This window comes from Monodon monoceros, unplaced genomic scaffold (genome assembly GCF_005190385.1).
Source record: "Monodon monoceros isolate NGI ecotype Baffin Bay Population unplaced genomic scaffold, NGI_Narwhal_1 Super_Scaffold_18, whole genome shotgun sequence".
NCBI lineage: Eukaryota > Metazoa > Chordata > Mammalia > Artiodactyla > Monodontidae > Monodon > Monodon monoceros.
Window position 1 is genome coordinate 69,771,956 of NW_021703774.1, and position 18,489 is coordinate 69,790,444.

Here is an 18,489-nt window from a genome sequence, read left to right on the forward strand (position 1 = left end):
TGATATCATACGGTATTTGTCTTTCTGACTTACTTCACTTAGTATGATAATCTCTAGTTGCATCCACGTTGCTGCAAATAGCATTATTTCATTCTTTTTTATGGCTGAGTAGTGTTCCATTGCATATATACACCACATCTTCTTTATCCATTCATCTTGTCAGTGGACATTTAGGTTGTTTCCATGTCTTGGCCATTGTTAATAGTGCTGCTGTGAACATAGGGGTATATATATCTTTTTCCTTTTTTTTTTTTGGCTGTGTTGGGTCTTTGTTGCTGTGCGCAGGCTTTCTCTAGTTGCGGTGAGTGGGGGCTACTCTTCGTTGAGGTGTGCAGGCTTCTCATTGCAGTGGCTTCTCTTGTGGCGGAGCACGGGCTCTAGGTGCGTGGGCTTCAGTAGTTGTGGCTCACGGGCTCTAGAGCAGAGGCTCAGTAGTTGTGGCGCACAGGCTTAGTTGCTCCGCAGCATGTGAGGTCTTCCTGGACCAGGGCTTGAACCCGTGTCCCCGAATTGGCAGGCAGATTCTCAGCCACTGCGCCACCAGGGAAGTCCTTAATCCCCTGATTTTTAATGCAACTTAATTGCTATGTGACTGTGAACAAACTCTGTAATACACAAATACCTCATGTATAAATAGGGATTATAATACCTATCTCATAAGGTTGTTCTGAGAATTAAGGAGATAACCTGTTACGATTGTGGCACAGTGGTTAAGACTTTGAAGCCAGCCTGGCTTAATTTGAAACTTGATTCCCCCAGTTGTTAGCTGTGTGACTTTGGGCAAATTTCTTACATTCACTATTCATCAGCTTCTTCATTTAGAAAATGGGGGTTATAATACTACCTTTTTAAATATAGTTGTTAGGAGGACTAAGTAAGTTATAACTAATATAACAAGCACTCTGAAAGACAAATATAAGACATGACACTGTAAAACTCCTCAAAGAGAATGTGGGCAAAACATCCTCTGCATAAATTGCAGCAATGTTTTCTTACGTCAGTCTCTCAAGGCAATAGAAATAAAAGCAAAAATAAACAAATGGGACCTAATCAGACTTATAAGCTTTTGCACAGCAAAGGAAGCAATAAACAAAATGAAAAGACGAACTACAGATTGGGAGAAAATATTTGCAAACGATGCAACCAACAAGGGCTTCGTTTCCAAAATATATACACAGCTCATACAACTCAGTAACAAAAAAACAAACAACCCAATCAAAAAATGGGCAGAAGACCTAAACAGACATTTCTCCAAAGAAGACATACAGATGGCCAATAGGCATATGAAAAGATGCTCAATATTGCTAATTATTCGAGAAATGCAAATCAAAACTACAACAAGGTATCACCTCACACCGGTCAGAATGGCCATCATTAAAAAGTCTACCAATAACAAATGCCGGACAGGGTGTGGCGAAAGGGGAACCCTCTTACACTGTTGGTAGGAATGTAAATTGATGCAGCCACTGTGGAAAACGGAGGTTCCTTAAAAAACTAGGTGTGATCCAGCAATCCCACTCCTGGGCGTATATCTGGAAAAAAACACTAATTCAAAGATGCATGCACCATAATGTTCATAACAGCATTATTTATAGTAGCCAAGACATGGAAGCCACCTAAGTGTCCATCAAGAGATGAATGGATAAAGAATATGTGGTGTATATATATACACTACTCAGACATAAAAAAGAATGAAATAATGCCATTTGCAGCAACATGGATGGTCCTAGAGATTATCATACTAAGTGAAGTAAGTCAGAAAGAGAAAGACAAATACCATATGATAGCACTTATATGTGGAATCTAAAATGTACAAATGATCTTATTTACAAAACAGAAACAGACTCACAGAGATAGAAAAACTTATGGTTTCCAAAGAGGAAAGGGGGTGGGGGAGGGATAAATTAGGATTTGGGGATTAGCAGATAAAAACTACTGTATATAAAATAGATAAACAACAAGGTCCTACTGTATAGCACAGGAGACTATATTCAATATCCTGTAATAAACTATAATGGAAAAGAATATTAAAAAAAGCACTCAATAAATGTTAGCTGTAGTTATATGTTATTATATAAAGCATCTAGAACAAACAGTACATGAACGCTCATTAATAACATAGGTAAAATAGAACAAAAGAGACCCTCATGTATAGGTTAGAAAGATGGAGATTAGTAGGAACTAGAAGATTTTTATAGGTAGCCCATAGAAAATAATTTTAATTTGTTTAGTAAGTAGACTAAAGCCATGTGTTAGAAGGACTTTGAATACCAAGCAGGAAAAGTTAAGACCTTTGACAACATAAAACATGTTTTCCAGAAAACTGATTTAGGACTGTTAGTCTGTCAGTATTATATAGGCTAGATAGAAGAAAAGAGAGATTAAAGATGGAGTGATTGGCCAGGAGACTTGAGTAATTGGACATAGAAACAAAGACAAATTTGAAATCAGTATACCAACTTTTCTGGGTTTTGGGCATGGTATCATGAATCTCTGCCTTTAACTCATTCCTTTCTCTACAGGTCTGTTAATGGAGTATACCGGATTGGACTATATGCTCTTAAAGATATGCCAGCTGGTACTGAACTCACTTATGATTACAACTTTCATTCTTTCAATGTTGAAAAACAGGTAAGAATGATAAATTCAAAGGAGTGTATGACCTTTGTCACAGTACTCTGTATAACATGGGCCTTCAGTGAATGTTACTGATTTGTAGCCACTGAGAAATACATTGGAGAAGACAGTTTTTCACTCTTTACTCCACTTATCTAGGATACATAGGTCACAGTTATTCTTTCAGAACTGTGTGGAAGAGACTGCTCAATCATCTTTTGTCTCCAGTCAGTTCTTAATTTTTTCTGGTGAAGTTTTCCCAAAATTTAATCTTTCCTTTCTACTGCAGTAGAAACCCATTTATTTTATTCTCAACAAGTTATGTTCCTCTATATGAAAATTTCTTGACTCAAACTTACTGTTGGGTGTCCAGATGCTCAGGCATTCTATTTGAACTTTTAAATGAGACTGCAGGCTAAAAGCATTATTCTCTTTCCCTTCAAAGCAACTGTGTAAGTGCGGCTTTGAGAAATGTCGAGGAATCATTGGAGGCAAGAGTCAACGCATGAATGGACTCACCAGCAACAAAAGTAACCAGCCAGTGACCACACATAAAAAGTCTGGACGGTCAAAAGAGAAGAGGAAGTCTAAGCACAAGCTGAAGAAAAGGGTGAATAATAATCTCATGGTTTTCCCCAAATAGCTGCTTAGAGGCAATTATTGAAATAAGGGAACTACCAAAGGGTGGCATCTTTAGAGTTGTTTTAATATTCTTTGAGGTGATTTATGATTTATCTTGTTTTTCCTGTAATCTGGTCCATCTGTTTTTTAGAGAGGCCACCTTTCTGAGGAACCCAGTGAAAACATCAACACTCCAACAAGATTGACCCCCCAATTACAAATGAAGCCAATGTCCAATCGGGAGAGGTAAAAAGGAGATTTGCTTACCTAAACTCTTTAAGTTATGTGACTTGCTTGACAATTTAAAAATTATTAAACATCTGTATAGTTGAGACATTTTGTGCAGGAAGGCTTTAAACAAGGATTCAGGGGTGAACTTGGGTGGGGGCAAAAAGTATTTTTTCCCTAATTTCTAACTGAAATTTAGCATTTCCTTCAAATGTGACTGTAAGCAAAAGAAAAAGATGTATATATGTGTGTGTGTGTATAGTAGTTGCAGTTTCCATGAGTTTGTCACCAATATTTACATTTTCATATCATGTTATAGGTATTACAGATATCTCAAAATATCATTTACATTCACTTCCATCTCAAAATTACTATGGTTGTTAAACCCAGCACTAGATCTTGTCATGTGTTAAAAATTAAGATTCATCTCTATATCACAATTTCAGGGTTTTTGTTTAATATTCTGCAAACTGTATTTCAGTTTATTCAGTTTCCTTTTAATCCTGTGTACTAAAAGTTACTTAACATTCATTTGTGTATTTATTTATATATTTATTTATTTATTTTTGGCTGTGTTGGGTCTTTGTTGCTGCATGCAGGCTTTCTCTGGTTGCAGCGAGTGGGGGCTACTCTTTGTTGCAGTGCATGGGCTCTAGGCGCACGGGCTTCAGTAGTTGTGGCACACAGGCTCAGTAGTTGTGGCTCCCGGGCTCTAGAGCACAGGCTCAGTAGTTGTGGCACACAGGCTTAGTTGCTCCACAGCATGTGGGATCTTCCCAGACCAGGGCTCAACCCCGTGTCCCCTGCATTGGCAGGCGGATTCTTAACCACTGCACCACCAGGGAAGTCCCTGAAGTTACTTAAAATTTTAAACACTTTTAATTAACATTGTTCAGAGGAGGGTTACATGGGCTTCACCAAACTGCCAAAGGAATGAATGCCACAGAAAAGGCTAAGAATCCCTGTTTTGTTGATAAATTAACAGAGCAATAAAAAGGATCTTTAATGGTCATCTTTGCTTTTCCCTATATTGAGATAATATTTGTCCATGTCAGAAGAGAAGTAAATATGTATGTCCTATTTTTCAAATTGTGTTGGGACATTTCCTACATCTTCCCTAACTGTACACTCCAATATCTTAGAAAGTTCATCCTTATTTACAAGTTTCCTAAATTTTAGCCCCTTTCATTCTATTTCACTTTGAATCATAGAAATCAGTAAAACAGAGAAGTCCAGTGGTTCTCTACTTCGGCTCCATAGTGGCTTAGGGAGCTTTTTAAAACTCCTGATGGGGCTTCCCTGGTGGCTCAGTGGTTGAGAGTCTGCCTGCCGATGCAGGGGACACAGGTTCGTGCCCCGGTCTGGGAAGATCCCACATGCCGCGGAGCGGCTGGGCCCGTGAGCCATGGCCGCTGAGCCTGCACATCTGGAGCCTGTGCTCCACAACGGGAGAGGCCACCACAGTGAGAGGCCCGCGTACCGCAATAAAACAAAAAACAAACAAAAAACTCCTGATGCCCAGGCCACTCTCCAAAACACTCGCATCAGAATTTTCAGAGGTGGAACCCAGGTATCAGTAGTTTATAAAGCTCCCCAAGTGATCTCAATGTGCAGCCAAAGACAGGAACTATAAAATTAGTCTAATCTCCATTTACTGAGGCACATAGTTTGAGACTTATTCAAGGTCACATCTGTTTATATGTGTGCTAGGGTGAAAATCAAATTATGGAATCATCAAAATTGTGTAGGGTTAATCAAGTTACGTATAACTCATTTAACTTTAGAGATCCATGTGGTGGCACTGTAGCTAACATGGTTTGCCCAGTGCATATCCATCTTAAATATCTATGCCTTTATCTGCCACTCCAGTTCTCCTTGTTATAGCTGATCCTAAGCCTATACTTCATCTTGGCAACTTCCTTTAGAATTTGTAAAAATACTCCATAAAGCTCTGCCTTCAAGTCACCCCGCTTTAGTTGCCAAAATTATTGCAGCTTTTAGGTGGTATATGTCAGATATTTGTAAATACTACAGAGAAATGTTTTGTGTTATGTGAAATAAATCAAGATTCAAAACTGAATAATGTTTCTCCATATGTAATTCTCTTTATAATAGCTGATTTCACTGATAAGTATTCATTTATGTCATCATAACAGTGGCTTACATAGAGTAGACATTAATAAATGTTTATTGAATTGATAAATAAAGGAGCTCCTTCCTTACAGAAACTTCGTATTAAAGCATCATGTGTTCTTGGTCCGAAACTGGGAGAAGATTCGGCAGAAACAGGAGGAAGTAAAGCACACCAGTGATAATATTCATTCAGCATCATTATATACCCGTTGGAATGGCATCTGCCGAGATGACGGGAACATTAAGTCTGGTAAGGACTGAGAAGCATTCTTGTTAATTCCATAAGGTTGCCTCAAAAGTGATTATTTTACTTATTTTCAAACGGTCTATTCAAAGATTCTGTTTAGTCTGGACCAAAAAAGTTAAGATCCAAACATACAAGTATCAGTCAGCAATAACCTATCCATCCCAGCTCTTCAACTTCCTTGACTCTAAGGAACAGGAAGAAATCCCCTTCCACCAGCCTCCCAAACATCACCTACACCCTGAAAGTTACTAGACATGAGATAGGTAGTGGGTCCTCTGTGTTCCCCCAGGGAATTCCCTGCTTCTACTTTTTGAGGGAAAGTAGGAATGGATAAAAGAAGAACATGAGGGGAATGCCCTGGCGGTCCAGTGGTTAGGACTCGGCACTTTCACTGCCAGGGCCCCAGTTCGATCCCCAATCAGGGAACTAAGATCCTGCAAGCTGAGGGGTGCAGCGAAAAAAAAAGTAGAAGCACTCTGCATGGTGTATGAGGCAACATGCTGAGTGAGGACTAGATCCATTTAGAAATTTGCCCAGAATCTTATATCTTCTCAGTGATTTGATGGGCATAAATTCTCTGATCTTATATTCCAATTAGTTCAAACATTCTGATAATAGCAATAATTATTTCCTGAGTAATTTTTATAGGTCAGGCACTGAGCTAAAACACATTAAAGCATTATCGCATTTGATCTACACAGATTACCTCTTGAGGGAAGTACAGGCATACCTCATTTTATTGCATTCACTTTATTGCACTTTGCAGATACTGTGTTTTCTACAAATTGAAAGTTTTGTGGCATCCCTGCTTGCAGCAATCTGCCACGCCATTTTTCCAAGGGCATTCTCTCACTTCTTGTCTCTGTGTCACATTTTGATAATTCTCACAATATTTCAAACTTTTTCATTATTATTATATTTGTTATGGTGATCTGTGATCAGTGATCGTTGATGTTACTCTTGTAATTGTTTTGGGGAGCCTCAAACCATGCCCATATAAGGCGGTGAACTTAATAAATGTTGTGTGTGCTCTGACTGCTCTACCAGCCAGCCATTTCCTGCCCCCCCCGTCTCCCACCCCCCCACCCAACGCCCCGTCTCTCCCTTTCCTCAGGCCTCCCTATCCCCTGAGACAAAGCAATATTGAAATTAGGCCAACTAATAACCCTACAGTGGCTTCTAAGAGTTGAAGTGAAAGGAAGAGTCGCACATCTCTCACTTTAAATTAAAAGCTAGAAATGATTAAGCTTAGTGAGGAAGGCAACACCTTAAGCCGAGACAGGCCAAAAGCTAGACCTCTTGCACCAAACAGTTAGCCAAGCTGTGAATGAAAAGGAAAAGTTCTTGAAGGAAATTAAAAGTGCTACTCCAGTGAACACACAAATGATAAGAAAGTAAAACAGCCCTATTGCTGACATGGAGAAAGTTTGAGTGGTCTGGATAGGAGGTCAAACCAGCCACAACATTCCCATAAGCCAAAGTCTAATCCAGAGCAAGGCCCTAACTCTCTTCAGTTCTCTGAAGGCTGAGAGATGTGAAGAAGTTGCAGAAGAAAACTTTGAAGCTAGCAGAGGTTGGTTCGTGAGGTTTAACATCGAAGTACAAGGTGAAGCAGCGAGTGCTGATGTACAAGCTACAGCAAGTTATCCAGAAGATCTAGCTAAGATCATTAATGAAGGTGGCTACACTAAACAACAGATTTTCAGTGTAGATGAAACAGCCTTATACTGGAAGAAGATGCTATCTAGGACTTCATATGTAGAGAGAAGTCAGTGCCTGGCTCAAAGGTTCAAAGGACAGGCTGACTCTCTCTTGTTAGAGGCTAATGCAGCCAGTGACTTTAAGTTGAAGCCAATGCTCATTTACCATTCCAAAAATCCTAGGGTCCTTTAGAATTATGCTTAATCTACTCTGCCTCTGCTCTTTCAAATGGAACAACAAAGCCTGGACGACGGCACATCTGTTGACAAAGCCCACTGTTGAGACCTACTGCTCAGGAAAAAAGATTCCTTTCAAAACATTACTGCTCATTGACAATGCACCTGGTCATCCAAGAGCTCTGATGGAGATGTACGAGATTAATGTTGTTTTCATGCCTGCTAGCATAACATCCACTCTGCAGCCCATGGATCAAGGAGTAATTTCCACATTCAAGTCTTATTATTTAAGAAATACATTTCATAAGGCTGCAGCTGCCACAGATAATGATTCCTCTGATGGATCTGGGCAAAGGAAATTGAAAACCTTCTGGAAAAGATTCTAGATGCCATTAAGAACATTTGTGGTTCACGGGAGGAGGTCAAAATATCAACATTAACAGGAGTTTGGAAGTCGTTTCCAACCCTCATGGGTGACTTTGAGGAGTTCAAGACTTCAGTGTAGGAAGTAACTGCAGATGTGGTGGAAATAGCAAGAGAAGTAGAAATGGGAGCCTGAAGGTGAGACTGAACTGCTGCACTCTTGTGGTAGAACTTTCACGGATGAGGAGTTGCTTCATATGGATGAGCAAAGAAAGTGGCTTCTTGAGATGGAATCTACTCCTGGTGAAGACGCTGTGAAGATTTTGTTGAAATGGCAACAAAAGATTTAGAATATTACATAAACTTAGTTGCTAAGGCAGTGACAGAGTTTGAGAGGATTGACTCCAATTTTGAAAGAAGTTCTGTGGGTAAAATGCTATCAAAGAGCACTGCATGAGAGAAAAAAAAAGAGTACTGCATGCTGCAGAGAAATCATTCATGAAAGGAAGAGTCAAAGATGCAGCAAACTGCACTGCTGCCTTGTCTTGAGAAACTGCCTCAGCCACCCCAGCCTTAAGCAACCACCACCCTGATCAGTCAGCAGCCATCAACGTCGAGGCAAGGCCCTCTATCAGCAAAAAGATTACAACTCGCTGAAGACTCAGGTGACGGTTAGCACTTTTTGGGAATAAAGTATTTTTAAATTAAGGTATGTACATTGTTTTTTTAGACATATGCTATTGCACACTTAATAGACTACAGTATTGTGTAAATATATCTTTCACATGTGCTGGGAAACCAAGAGCTCTGTGTGACTACCTTTCTTGCAATATTCGCAGTATTGCAGTGTTCTGGAACCAAGCCTGCAATATCTCTGAGGTATGCCTGTACTACCACTCTTCCCATTTTACCATTGAGAAGCTGAGACACAAAGTTTAAGTAACTTTCCCAAAATCAGACAGCTAGTAAGCAGTGAGACCAGAATTCAAAAGCAGACAGACTCATTTTGAAACCCAGACTTGCAACTACTCTATAGCATTTGGCCATTAGTAAGTCCCTTTAAATTGCAGGATTTGTCTTCTCTGGTAAACTCCAGTGTTTTCTGATTTTTCTTTAAGGAGGAGAGAAACAACTCCATAACCACTAATCTACTTAGTCACTTCAAGGAAAATAGCGAAAATCACAGGAATCCATCACAGAAGAGAAAGAGCTCTTTTCCTGAAACTAATTTTCACTTTATCCTTTCAGACGTCTTCATGACCCAGTTCTCCGCCCTGCAGACTGCTCGATCTGTTCGAACAAGGCGGTTGGCAGCAGCAGAGGAAAACATTGAAGTAGCTCGGGCAGCCCGCCTAGCCCAGATCTTCAAAGAGATCTGTGATGGCATAATCTCTTATAAAGGTGACCATATTTACCCCAAATTCCTTCTCCTTAGCTTTTTAAAAAATTATATCACTTACCTCACCTGAGATATCCAAGACCAAGAACACATGACAGTTTAGGGCTAGGAATTTAGGTGGTTTACTTAGTTCTTCCTTTGTCAGAGTATAGAATTATAGGGCTGATTACAGTCTTCAGGGATTGTTGTCTCTAAATCCCTGGATCTTTAGGTTAATCTTTTGTATTTATTGGAATTTTATCATAGTTAAGTACTATATTTAGAAATCACATTTTTTAGGTGTAGGATAGAAAGAAGTAGGTCTTTGTCTTGGATATAATTTTTCTGAATGAGGCAATGAATTAGCAATTTAAGGAAAAAGTATTATGAATGTATGACATCAGTGGTTCTTAACCTTTTTTGATTGACAGATATCTTTGAGAATAAAGTTGTGGACTCTTACCCCAGAAAAATATTATGTACATAATTTTGCATATGTTTTGGAAGGTTCACAGGCCCTAACTTCTACATTAAGGAAAAGGATATGAAGTTGCAAAAAAATTACTTTCAAAGCATTTTCATGCAAACATATTTACCCCACTCCTTTCCTCTTCTAAGACACATCTCTTGGATTTGTATTGGGGGTGAGGGTGGAGAAGGAGAGAATTTTTAATTTTAGATAGGTAGTTTGGTAATGTATGTGAGTTTTCGTGACCAGGAAATTTGTAGATATTTAAAATGAGAGATTTTAACAAAGAATTGAAGCTTTTGCCATCAGCTTTTTTGTCTATTTTATTTTTTTTATAATTGAGGTATAGTTAATTTGCAATATTATATGTTACAGGTATACAGTATAGTGATTCGCAGTTGTTAAGTTATAAATTTTTGTCATCACAATTTTTATAGTTATTACAGAATATTGACTATATCCTTGTGTTGTACAGTAGTATATCCTTGTTGCTTATTTTACACATAATAGTTTATACCTCTTAATCTGCCACCCCTATCTTGCCCCTCCCCAGTTCCCTCTCCCTACTGGTAACCACTAATTTGTTCTCCATATCTGTGAGTCTTTTTTGTTGTTGTTATAATCAGCCATCAGCTTTTGCTTCCTTCCTTTCCCTAAATTCTGAGGAATTTGGTTTTCTTTCTCTACTATTTATCATCATGTTTTAGTGGTTTTTTGCCATTTTGTTAACCTAAGCATGGAAAGAAGAAAGGGGAGACCAGCCTGTCCTAATATGTAAAGTTTTGTGGCACCTACTCCCTTTACATTCCCTAAAGATCACACTCTGTATTCTCAACCAGCCCCATCTGATCAGTGTGAAACTGCAGTAGATGTAACTATATGTCACTGCATTCTGGGCATGAAACAATAGGCTTTTTCTCTCTGTGTAGTGAGTTGTTACAAAGTAAGATAGCAAATGAGAAGCAGCCCCACACCATGAATTCTATTTTCATAATACAGAGCAACTGTTACAAGAAGATGGATTCCAGAAAATATTTAGAGTACTGAATTATTCATTATCTTGAATTTAATTGAATCCAAACCAACAGAGTAATATTAACTATGGGCAATTAATGAGAACTAGAAAACATTTTTTGGATGAGATGATCTTTGATGTAATAAATTTTGTTGAGTAGGAATTTGCCCTAAGCACCCTAGCTACTTCAGTAAGTTCCCATCTCTCATTCTTCTTAGAAAGTTTTCATTACCCAACTAACACTGTTTTATTTTATATTTCGAGTATATACACTGTATCGTTCATATTCCAGGTAATCCTGAAAGCATCTTCTGATCTCTGCCTTTGCCCACATTTCTGAAAAGTCCTTGCATTTTTCACTGGCCTCAAAAGAAAACTTAGATTTTTTTTTCCCTAACTTTAAATTTTAGTGATTCTACTTTTTGAGTTAGGAGCTAATACTTGCCTCCCTTGTTTCTTATAGTCAGACCTTCTACTAAACCTTGCATTCTCTTGCAGATTCTTCCCGACAGTCACTGGCAGCACCACTTTTGAACCTACCCCCAAAGAAAAAGTAAGTTTACATATGTGGGAATCATTTGAGTTTTAGAAAAGTCCTAAGTGTACCAGATTGACACCCTGGCTTTATGTTCCAGGAATGCTGATTATTATGAGAAGATCTCTGATCCCCTAGATCTTTCCACCATAGAGAAGCAGATCCTCATTGGTTATTATAAAACAGTGGAGGCTTTTGATGCTGACATGCTCAAGGTGTTTCGGAATGCTGAGGTACTTTTCACTGACTTCAAACACAGATTAAGAAGTTTGTTCTGAAGAGATCTATTCTAGAAGTTTAAGATTCTTACACTTTTCTCCTAGCAACCTTCATATTTCTGATTAAGAAAGACAACAGTTTTTATCAAGTACCCTTAGGATAACGGTTATAGTTTACTAAATATTGGAAATATAGTAAATGAAGGCAGTGATATGACAAGAATTGAAGGTTAAATCATACTCCCAAAACAATTTCTGTAAAAACCTAATTTAGTGCTGAAATTTTATGTTTATGTAATACAGACATTTTACTACATTTAAGTCATATCTGTAGTCTCTTTACTAGAGACAATAAGTATATGTGAAATACACAGAAATATGGATAGGCAAATAAATATATCTTAAGGATGGAATTGAGGGGTATTACACTAATAGGTTGCAGAATAGGTAAAGCTCATTGGAGAGAAGGTGGTCTTGAACTGATTTAAAGGAGAGGATGGGTATGATGTATAGAAGAGAAGATATCATTCAGTGATTTTGAAATACCTTAGGTGTTTGAAGGACAAGAGACTACTAGATGAAGGAGGAATTGAGACTGAAGACAAGAAATGAGAGAAAAACAGACAAGTGCAAGAAAAATTATAGCAATTTCGAATTTTAACATGCTTTCTCCTGAAACCCAGCTTTCAAATATATTTAAACTTGTAGCTTTGTCCCTAGTATCTATAAGACAAAGGTAAATGGAGAGATTCTCCACATTATGCTTGCAGTACTTAATCACGTTCCATGACCACTGTGTTTTTGATCCTAATGGATAATAAGGTCTATGATAGGAGTCGAATAACAGAGCAACAGAGCAAATGGAAAAATTACCATGCAGATTCTAATTTTAATTCATTTTAGTTCAGTTTAAGTTGCTTTCAACTGTCTGGGACCTATATTTGTTGGTATTAAAAATACGTTAACCAAATGGGAGGGTAAAGAAAATCCTGCTACCTGTTCAGGTATATTTTTAAGCCACATTGAGAAGACAAACATGATTTCTTTCTTCTGCTTTCTTCAGAAGTATTATGGACGTAAATCGCCGGTTGGAAGAGATGTTTGCCGCCTAAGAAAGGCCTATTACAATGCCCGGCACGAGGCATCAGCCCAGATTGATGAGATTGTGGGAGAGACAGCAAGTGAGGCAGACAGCAGTGAGACCTCAGTCTCTGAGAAGGAGAACGGTCATGAGAAGGATGATGATGTTATCCGCTGTATCTGTGGCCTCTACAAGGACGAAGGCCTCATGATCCAGTGTGACAAGTGCATGGTGAGGGTCAGGAGGTGAAGCAGAAGCCTAGTCCTGATGAGCATCATGACTATATTCAAAGCAGCAGCGCCTGCCTCTTTTGGCGTGGCTTGATGGGCTTTTTATAAACTTTAACTTTGCCTTGGTTTCTGTTATCCCTTACTGTTCACCGTATTGTCCTTCTCCTTTTTGATATCTCCCCCCTTTCATTTTATCCTTCTTTTTTCTACCTCCTGTTCTTTCTGCCCACTTTCCACTGTACACTCCTAATGTAATCTGTATCAAGAAGAATGATAGGGGCTTCCCTGGTGGCGCAGTGGTTGAGAGTCCGCCTGCCGATGCAGGGGACACGGGTTCGTGCCCCAGACTGGGAAGATCCCACATGCCTCGGAGCGGCTAGGCCCGTGAGCCATGGCCGCTGAGCCTGCACGTCTGGAGCCTGTGCTCCGCAACGGGAGAGGCCACAACAGTGAGGCCCGCGTACCAGAAAAAAAAAAAAAAAAAAAGAAGAATGATAATATTTAGGATAGTGCTTTACCTGAAAAACATTAGAGGTACTACACTCTCTATAGCATTAATACGGATGGAATGCAATATATGGAGCTCCTGATGAAGGAGTCAAGGCCTGAATTTGAGCCCTAGTATCCCCATTTGATTCATCTGCACTCATTACCTTATGGAAAGTGGAGTTAAGAGTAACACATAGGATTGTTGGGAGGATATAATTAGATAAGGATAAGTCAAAACATAACTATAAATCCTTTCACAGTGGCCATATTGTTGATACATATTACTTTGTAAGTAATAGCTTGGTACTGTATTCATTCATCCTCCTGTTCCCTATCCACCTCCTTATTTTGTTTGCCCAGATCTATGTATTATGAACCAATCTGTATACTTATGTTCAGATTAGTCCTCATTCTTTTTTCCCCCTACTTTACCATTATCTCTAATTTCTCACTTACCTCCTTAACATCCTTAGTTCCTGTTTTACTTTACCCTGTCCTACCGCCTTTTTTTTTTTTTTTTTTTTTTTGCCACAGCTTGCGGGATCTTAGTTCCCTGACCGGGGATTGAACCCAGGCCCCGGCAGTGAAAGCGCCGAATCCTAACCACTGGACCGCCAGGGAACTCCCGCACATTTTTTTATTCTTAGCCCCCAGGACTTCTCTCAGTAAATCTGACCCCCTACGTACACACACGCTTTTTTTTTCTACAGGTGTGGCAGCACTGTGACTGCATGGGAGTGAACTCAGATGTGGAGCACTACCTTTGTGAGCAGTGTGACCCGAGGCCTGTGGACAGAGTAAGTTGCCCTCTGATAACACTCTAATCTAAAAGTAGGAGATGTGGCACATGGTATTTTATCTGCCCTGCTCCTAATGCACTGAATTTCCTTTGATAAGTTATTCAGCCTCTCTAGGCCTCAGTTTCTTCCACTTTACATTGAGGGTAATAATTCTGCCCTTCCCTTTCCCTTTTGATTGAGACCAATGGGAGAATACTTAGAAATCTACAGAAGGAATGGTACTATATAAAATCATGGTCTTTATAAACACTACTATCCATGACAGAAGTAACTTATAAAGTTTAGAACTTGTGTACTCTAAATATCACCTATGTTAAGCAGTGTTTAAGTGAAAAGAGCACTGGACTCGGAGTCAACAAAGGTTAGTCTTAGGCCCATTTTTTTTTTTTTTTAGGCCCATTTTTTAGGAGAGCTGGTAGGTCGGGTATCTTGCTCAAGTTATTAAATGGGTTTTTGTCTTGGCTCTGCCATATTTATATGTGTGATCTTCTATAAAAGGAGGTGTTTAGGCAGTATTTCTTTTTTTTTTTTTCTAATTATTTTATTTATTTATTTTTGGCTGCATTGGGTCTTCGTTGCTGCGCGCAGGCCTTCTCTAGTTGCAGCGAGCGGGAGCTTCTATTCCTTGCGTTGCACGGGCTTCTCATTGTGGTGGCTTCTCTTGTTGCGGAGCATGGGCTGTAGGCGCATGGGCTTCAATAGTTGGGCTCGCAGGTTCTACAGCGCAGGCTCAGTAGTTGTGACACACGGGCTTAGTTGCTTCGCAGCATGTGGGATCTTCCCGAACCAAGGCTCGAACCTGTGTCCCCAGCATTGGCAGGCGGATTCTTTTTTTTTAAGAAGATGTTGGGGGTAAGAGTTTATTAACTTATTTATTTTTGCTGTGTTGGGTCTTCGTTTCTGTGCGAGGGCTTTCTCTAGTTGTGGCAAGCGGGGGCCACTCTTCATCGCAGTGCGCAGGCCTCTCACTATCGCGGCCTCTCTTGTTGCAGAGCACAGGCTCCAGATGCACAGGCTCAGTAGTTGTGGCTCACGGGCCTAATTGCTCCGCGGCATGTGGGATGCTCCCAGACCAGGGCTCAAACCCATGTCCCATGTCCCCTGCATTAGCAGGTGGATTCTCAACCACTGTGCCACTAGGGAAGCCCAAGCAGTATTTCTTGACAGTGGTGCTGTTGTCATTTTGAGTGGACAGTTCTTCAGTGTTGTGAGGGATACATTGCAGAATGTTTGCTTTCTTAGCCCTTGGGCACTAAATGCTAGTAGCCTCCTCCAGTCACTGTGACTAAGTCCCCCTTCACACATTTTCAGATGCCCTTTAGATGGCACAAAGCAACCACACAATTAGTGCTTCATAGAGTACAGTTTGGGATACTTAGCCTGTCAGGTTTGTCCTCTACATTCACTTTTTCAAGTTTAACAACTCTAGTTGCTGTCATCTTTTTTTAATATCTGTGCTGTATTGAAATGACTAAACAGTAAGTCTTAATTGGTTGGGAATTCTCGGTTTTAGTTCTTTTTCTCTTGAATAGAGAGGCTGGGTACAGTAGTCCCAGCCCTTATCCATTGACTTTCTGCTCTTACCAGGAGGTACCCATGATCCCTCGGCCCCACTATGCCCAGCCTGGCTGTGTCTACTTCATCTGTTTGCTCCGAGATGACTTGCTGCTTCGCCAAGGTGTGTACACAGAAGCTGACCTTCCTTGCCAAAGCTGACCATTCTGAACAGTAGGGGGTATCTGCTGTCTGCATAATAGTGATTGTTACCATATGACGTTTAGCAGCAATAGAATATACCTTTTTTATATCTTCAAGTCCTTAGGCTTACATACATTTACCTCCACCCAATAAAACTAAATTGGAGAGACCAGGGTGTTATAAAGCTAATTTTAAGACTGGGAAAGACATATAGGATTTCAAGAGGTGGAGGACTTCCCTATGTCATTCTCATAGTCTAGAATTGATTGTCATCACCATTAGACTGCTGGTGTAGTTATGTATTTATTGGTTAAGATTTTATTGTTTTAGATTTTAAGTTCTTTCTGTGTAGACCTTGGGTCAGACTAAGGGATACCTAACAGAATTTATGCAGGAATCATTTTAACCTTCTCCTATGTTCTGTGTCTCTGTGTCTTAACCTTCTCCTGTGCCTTCCTAGGTGACTGTGTATATCTGATGAGGGATAGTCGGCGCACCCCTGATGGCCACCCAGTCCGTCAGTCCTATCGACTATTGTCTCACATTAACCGAGATAAACTTGACATATTCCGCATTGAGAAGCTTTGGAAGAATGAAAAGTATGTGTTGAGGTCATATCTCTATGCTTTCAGCTGTACCCTACCAGCACAGAGCTGAATATTCACTAGGATCATGCTACTTAACTAAACCTCTCCCATTTCTTTTTTTCTTTTTTTAGAGAGGAACGGTTTGCCTTTGGTCACCATTATTTTCGTCCCCATGAAACCCACCACTCTCCGTCCCGTCGGTTCTATCACAATGAACTATTTCGGGTGCCACTTTATGAGATCATTCCCTTGGAGGCTGTAGTGGGGACCTGCTGTGTATTGGATCTGTATACATATTGTAAAGGTAAGTGATGTGGACTACTTAAAAAAATGACCTCTTGTCTGCTATTCATTGATCTACAACTGCCCACTCTGTTCATGTAGTCTCTCTCTGATAAAAGGTTATCCAAGGTTAGCTATGAAGCTTCAGAGAGCTATATAATATTCTTTCTTTCTTTTACCTAGTGCTTGTTACTTAATAAATGTTAATTCTCTTTTTGTTAATTCATTTTTTTTCATAGTATGTAATTAGCACTCTATTAGTACTTGTGGGAAGATAAGTTACTTCACGCCCCCATTCCAAAATCCTTACGGCTACCATCAACTCTACATTAAACAAACAAACAAAAAAAACACAATAGTTTCATAAGGTTTGTGGTTAACAATGGAATCAGACAATCTAATTTCACATTCCAGCTCTACCACTTTTTACCCGTGTGCCCTTGGGAAAGTTACTTATCCTACTGAAAATAGGGATTAGTATCTATTTTAGAGAGTTTTGTAAGGATTAAATGAAATAATCTACAAAAGCACTAAGCGCAGTTTACGGCTCACAGTAAAACTCAGTATATGTTAGATATCATTATAAGTAAGTTCAGTTGCCTACCTCTTTCTCTTAGTATCACAGCAAAATAGTCCAGGAGAATATATATTCCATGCAAAAACTAACTGCTTGAAGCCCCATGATGACTCCTCAGTCCCGCACTTTATAAAGTGTTCATTACCAAATGTGCTTCCCTCATTTATACAGTTATTCTTTTCTGATAACTTCCCCAAAATGTGCTCTGTTTTTCCTTGTAAATGTTCTCAAAAATTCCTGCAGCACTCAGTCTACATTTCTGGTTTCTTTCCATCCTATAGAATGCCCTTCAACTCTTAGATTCCCTTTCCCCTTTTTTTGACACTAATGTCTCCTTTCTTCTGAAATCACCAAATGCTTAGTTGTTCCCCCTCAACAGCTACCATGTTTCCCTCTTAGGGGTCTCACTGCTCTCCCAATGGTATGTGAGGGGTCAGCTCAGGGTGAGGGAAGGGGAAGTAGGAAGGGGAAGTAGGGAGGGTTCTTTAACAGTGTTTGGACTCATAGGGAGACCCAAAGGAGTGAAGGAGCAAGATGTGTACATCTGTGATTATCGGCTTGACAAGTCAGCACACCTGTTTTACAAGATCCACCGGAACCGCTATCCCGTCTGCACCAAACCCTATGCCTTTGATCACTTCCCCAAGAAGCTCACTCCTAAAAGAGATTTTTCAGTAAGTCCCCTTCCTCTCTTCACTGTACGTGTCAGGACAATCTAGTTCATGCATGGAATTCACAGAGTGAGCATTTTCAAGTGGCTCTCTGCTTCTTCATCCTGTTTCCATCCCAAACTGGAAAACTCCCTCTCTATTTGGTATGTTTGAGCAGCAAAAATGCATTTATTCTGCATTTCCTGGCATGGGCTGTGCCTCAGGGAATTGTTGTTATACTTCAGTTTGGTTTCCCTCTTTTTTCTCTCTCACCTCTTTACAGTCTTTGCCCTTGAGCCCCATAGCATAGTTTTTTGTTATGTTTTTCACACCCATAATATTGAGAAACAAAAAGAATATCAGTAACATTGAGAAACCTTTGGTGAAAATAATTC

General features: G+C 39.7%; 1 protein-coding gene across 1 annotated transcript in view; it reads left to right on the top strand.

Annotated features, from left to right (window-relative positions):
* ASH1L (ASH1 like histone lysine methyltransferase) overlaps nucleotides 1-18,489 on the top strand; it is a 214,098-nt gene that overhangs the window by 190,423 nt on the left and 5,186 nt on the right. The window contains 13 exon segments of the mRNA XM_029227664.1: nucleotides 2,523-2,631; nucleotides 3,062-3,226; nucleotides 3,389-3,483; nucleotides 5,691-5,848; nucleotides 9,334-9,486; nucleotides 11,446-11,500; nucleotides 11,583-11,715; nucleotides 12,764-13,012; nucleotides 14,211-14,297; nucleotides 15,888-15,978; nucleotides 16,459-16,597; nucleotides 16,717-16,889; nucleotides 17,952-18,118. Coding sequence (XP_029083497.1) covers nucleotides 2,523-2,631; nucleotides 3,062-3,226; nucleotides 3,389-3,483; nucleotides 5,691-5,848; nucleotides 9,334-9,486; nucleotides 11,446-11,500; nucleotides 11,583-11,715; nucleotides 12,764-13,012; nucleotides 14,211-14,297; nucleotides 15,888-15,978; nucleotides 16,459-16,597; nucleotides 16,717-16,889; nucleotides 17,952-18,118 — 1,774 coding nt within the window.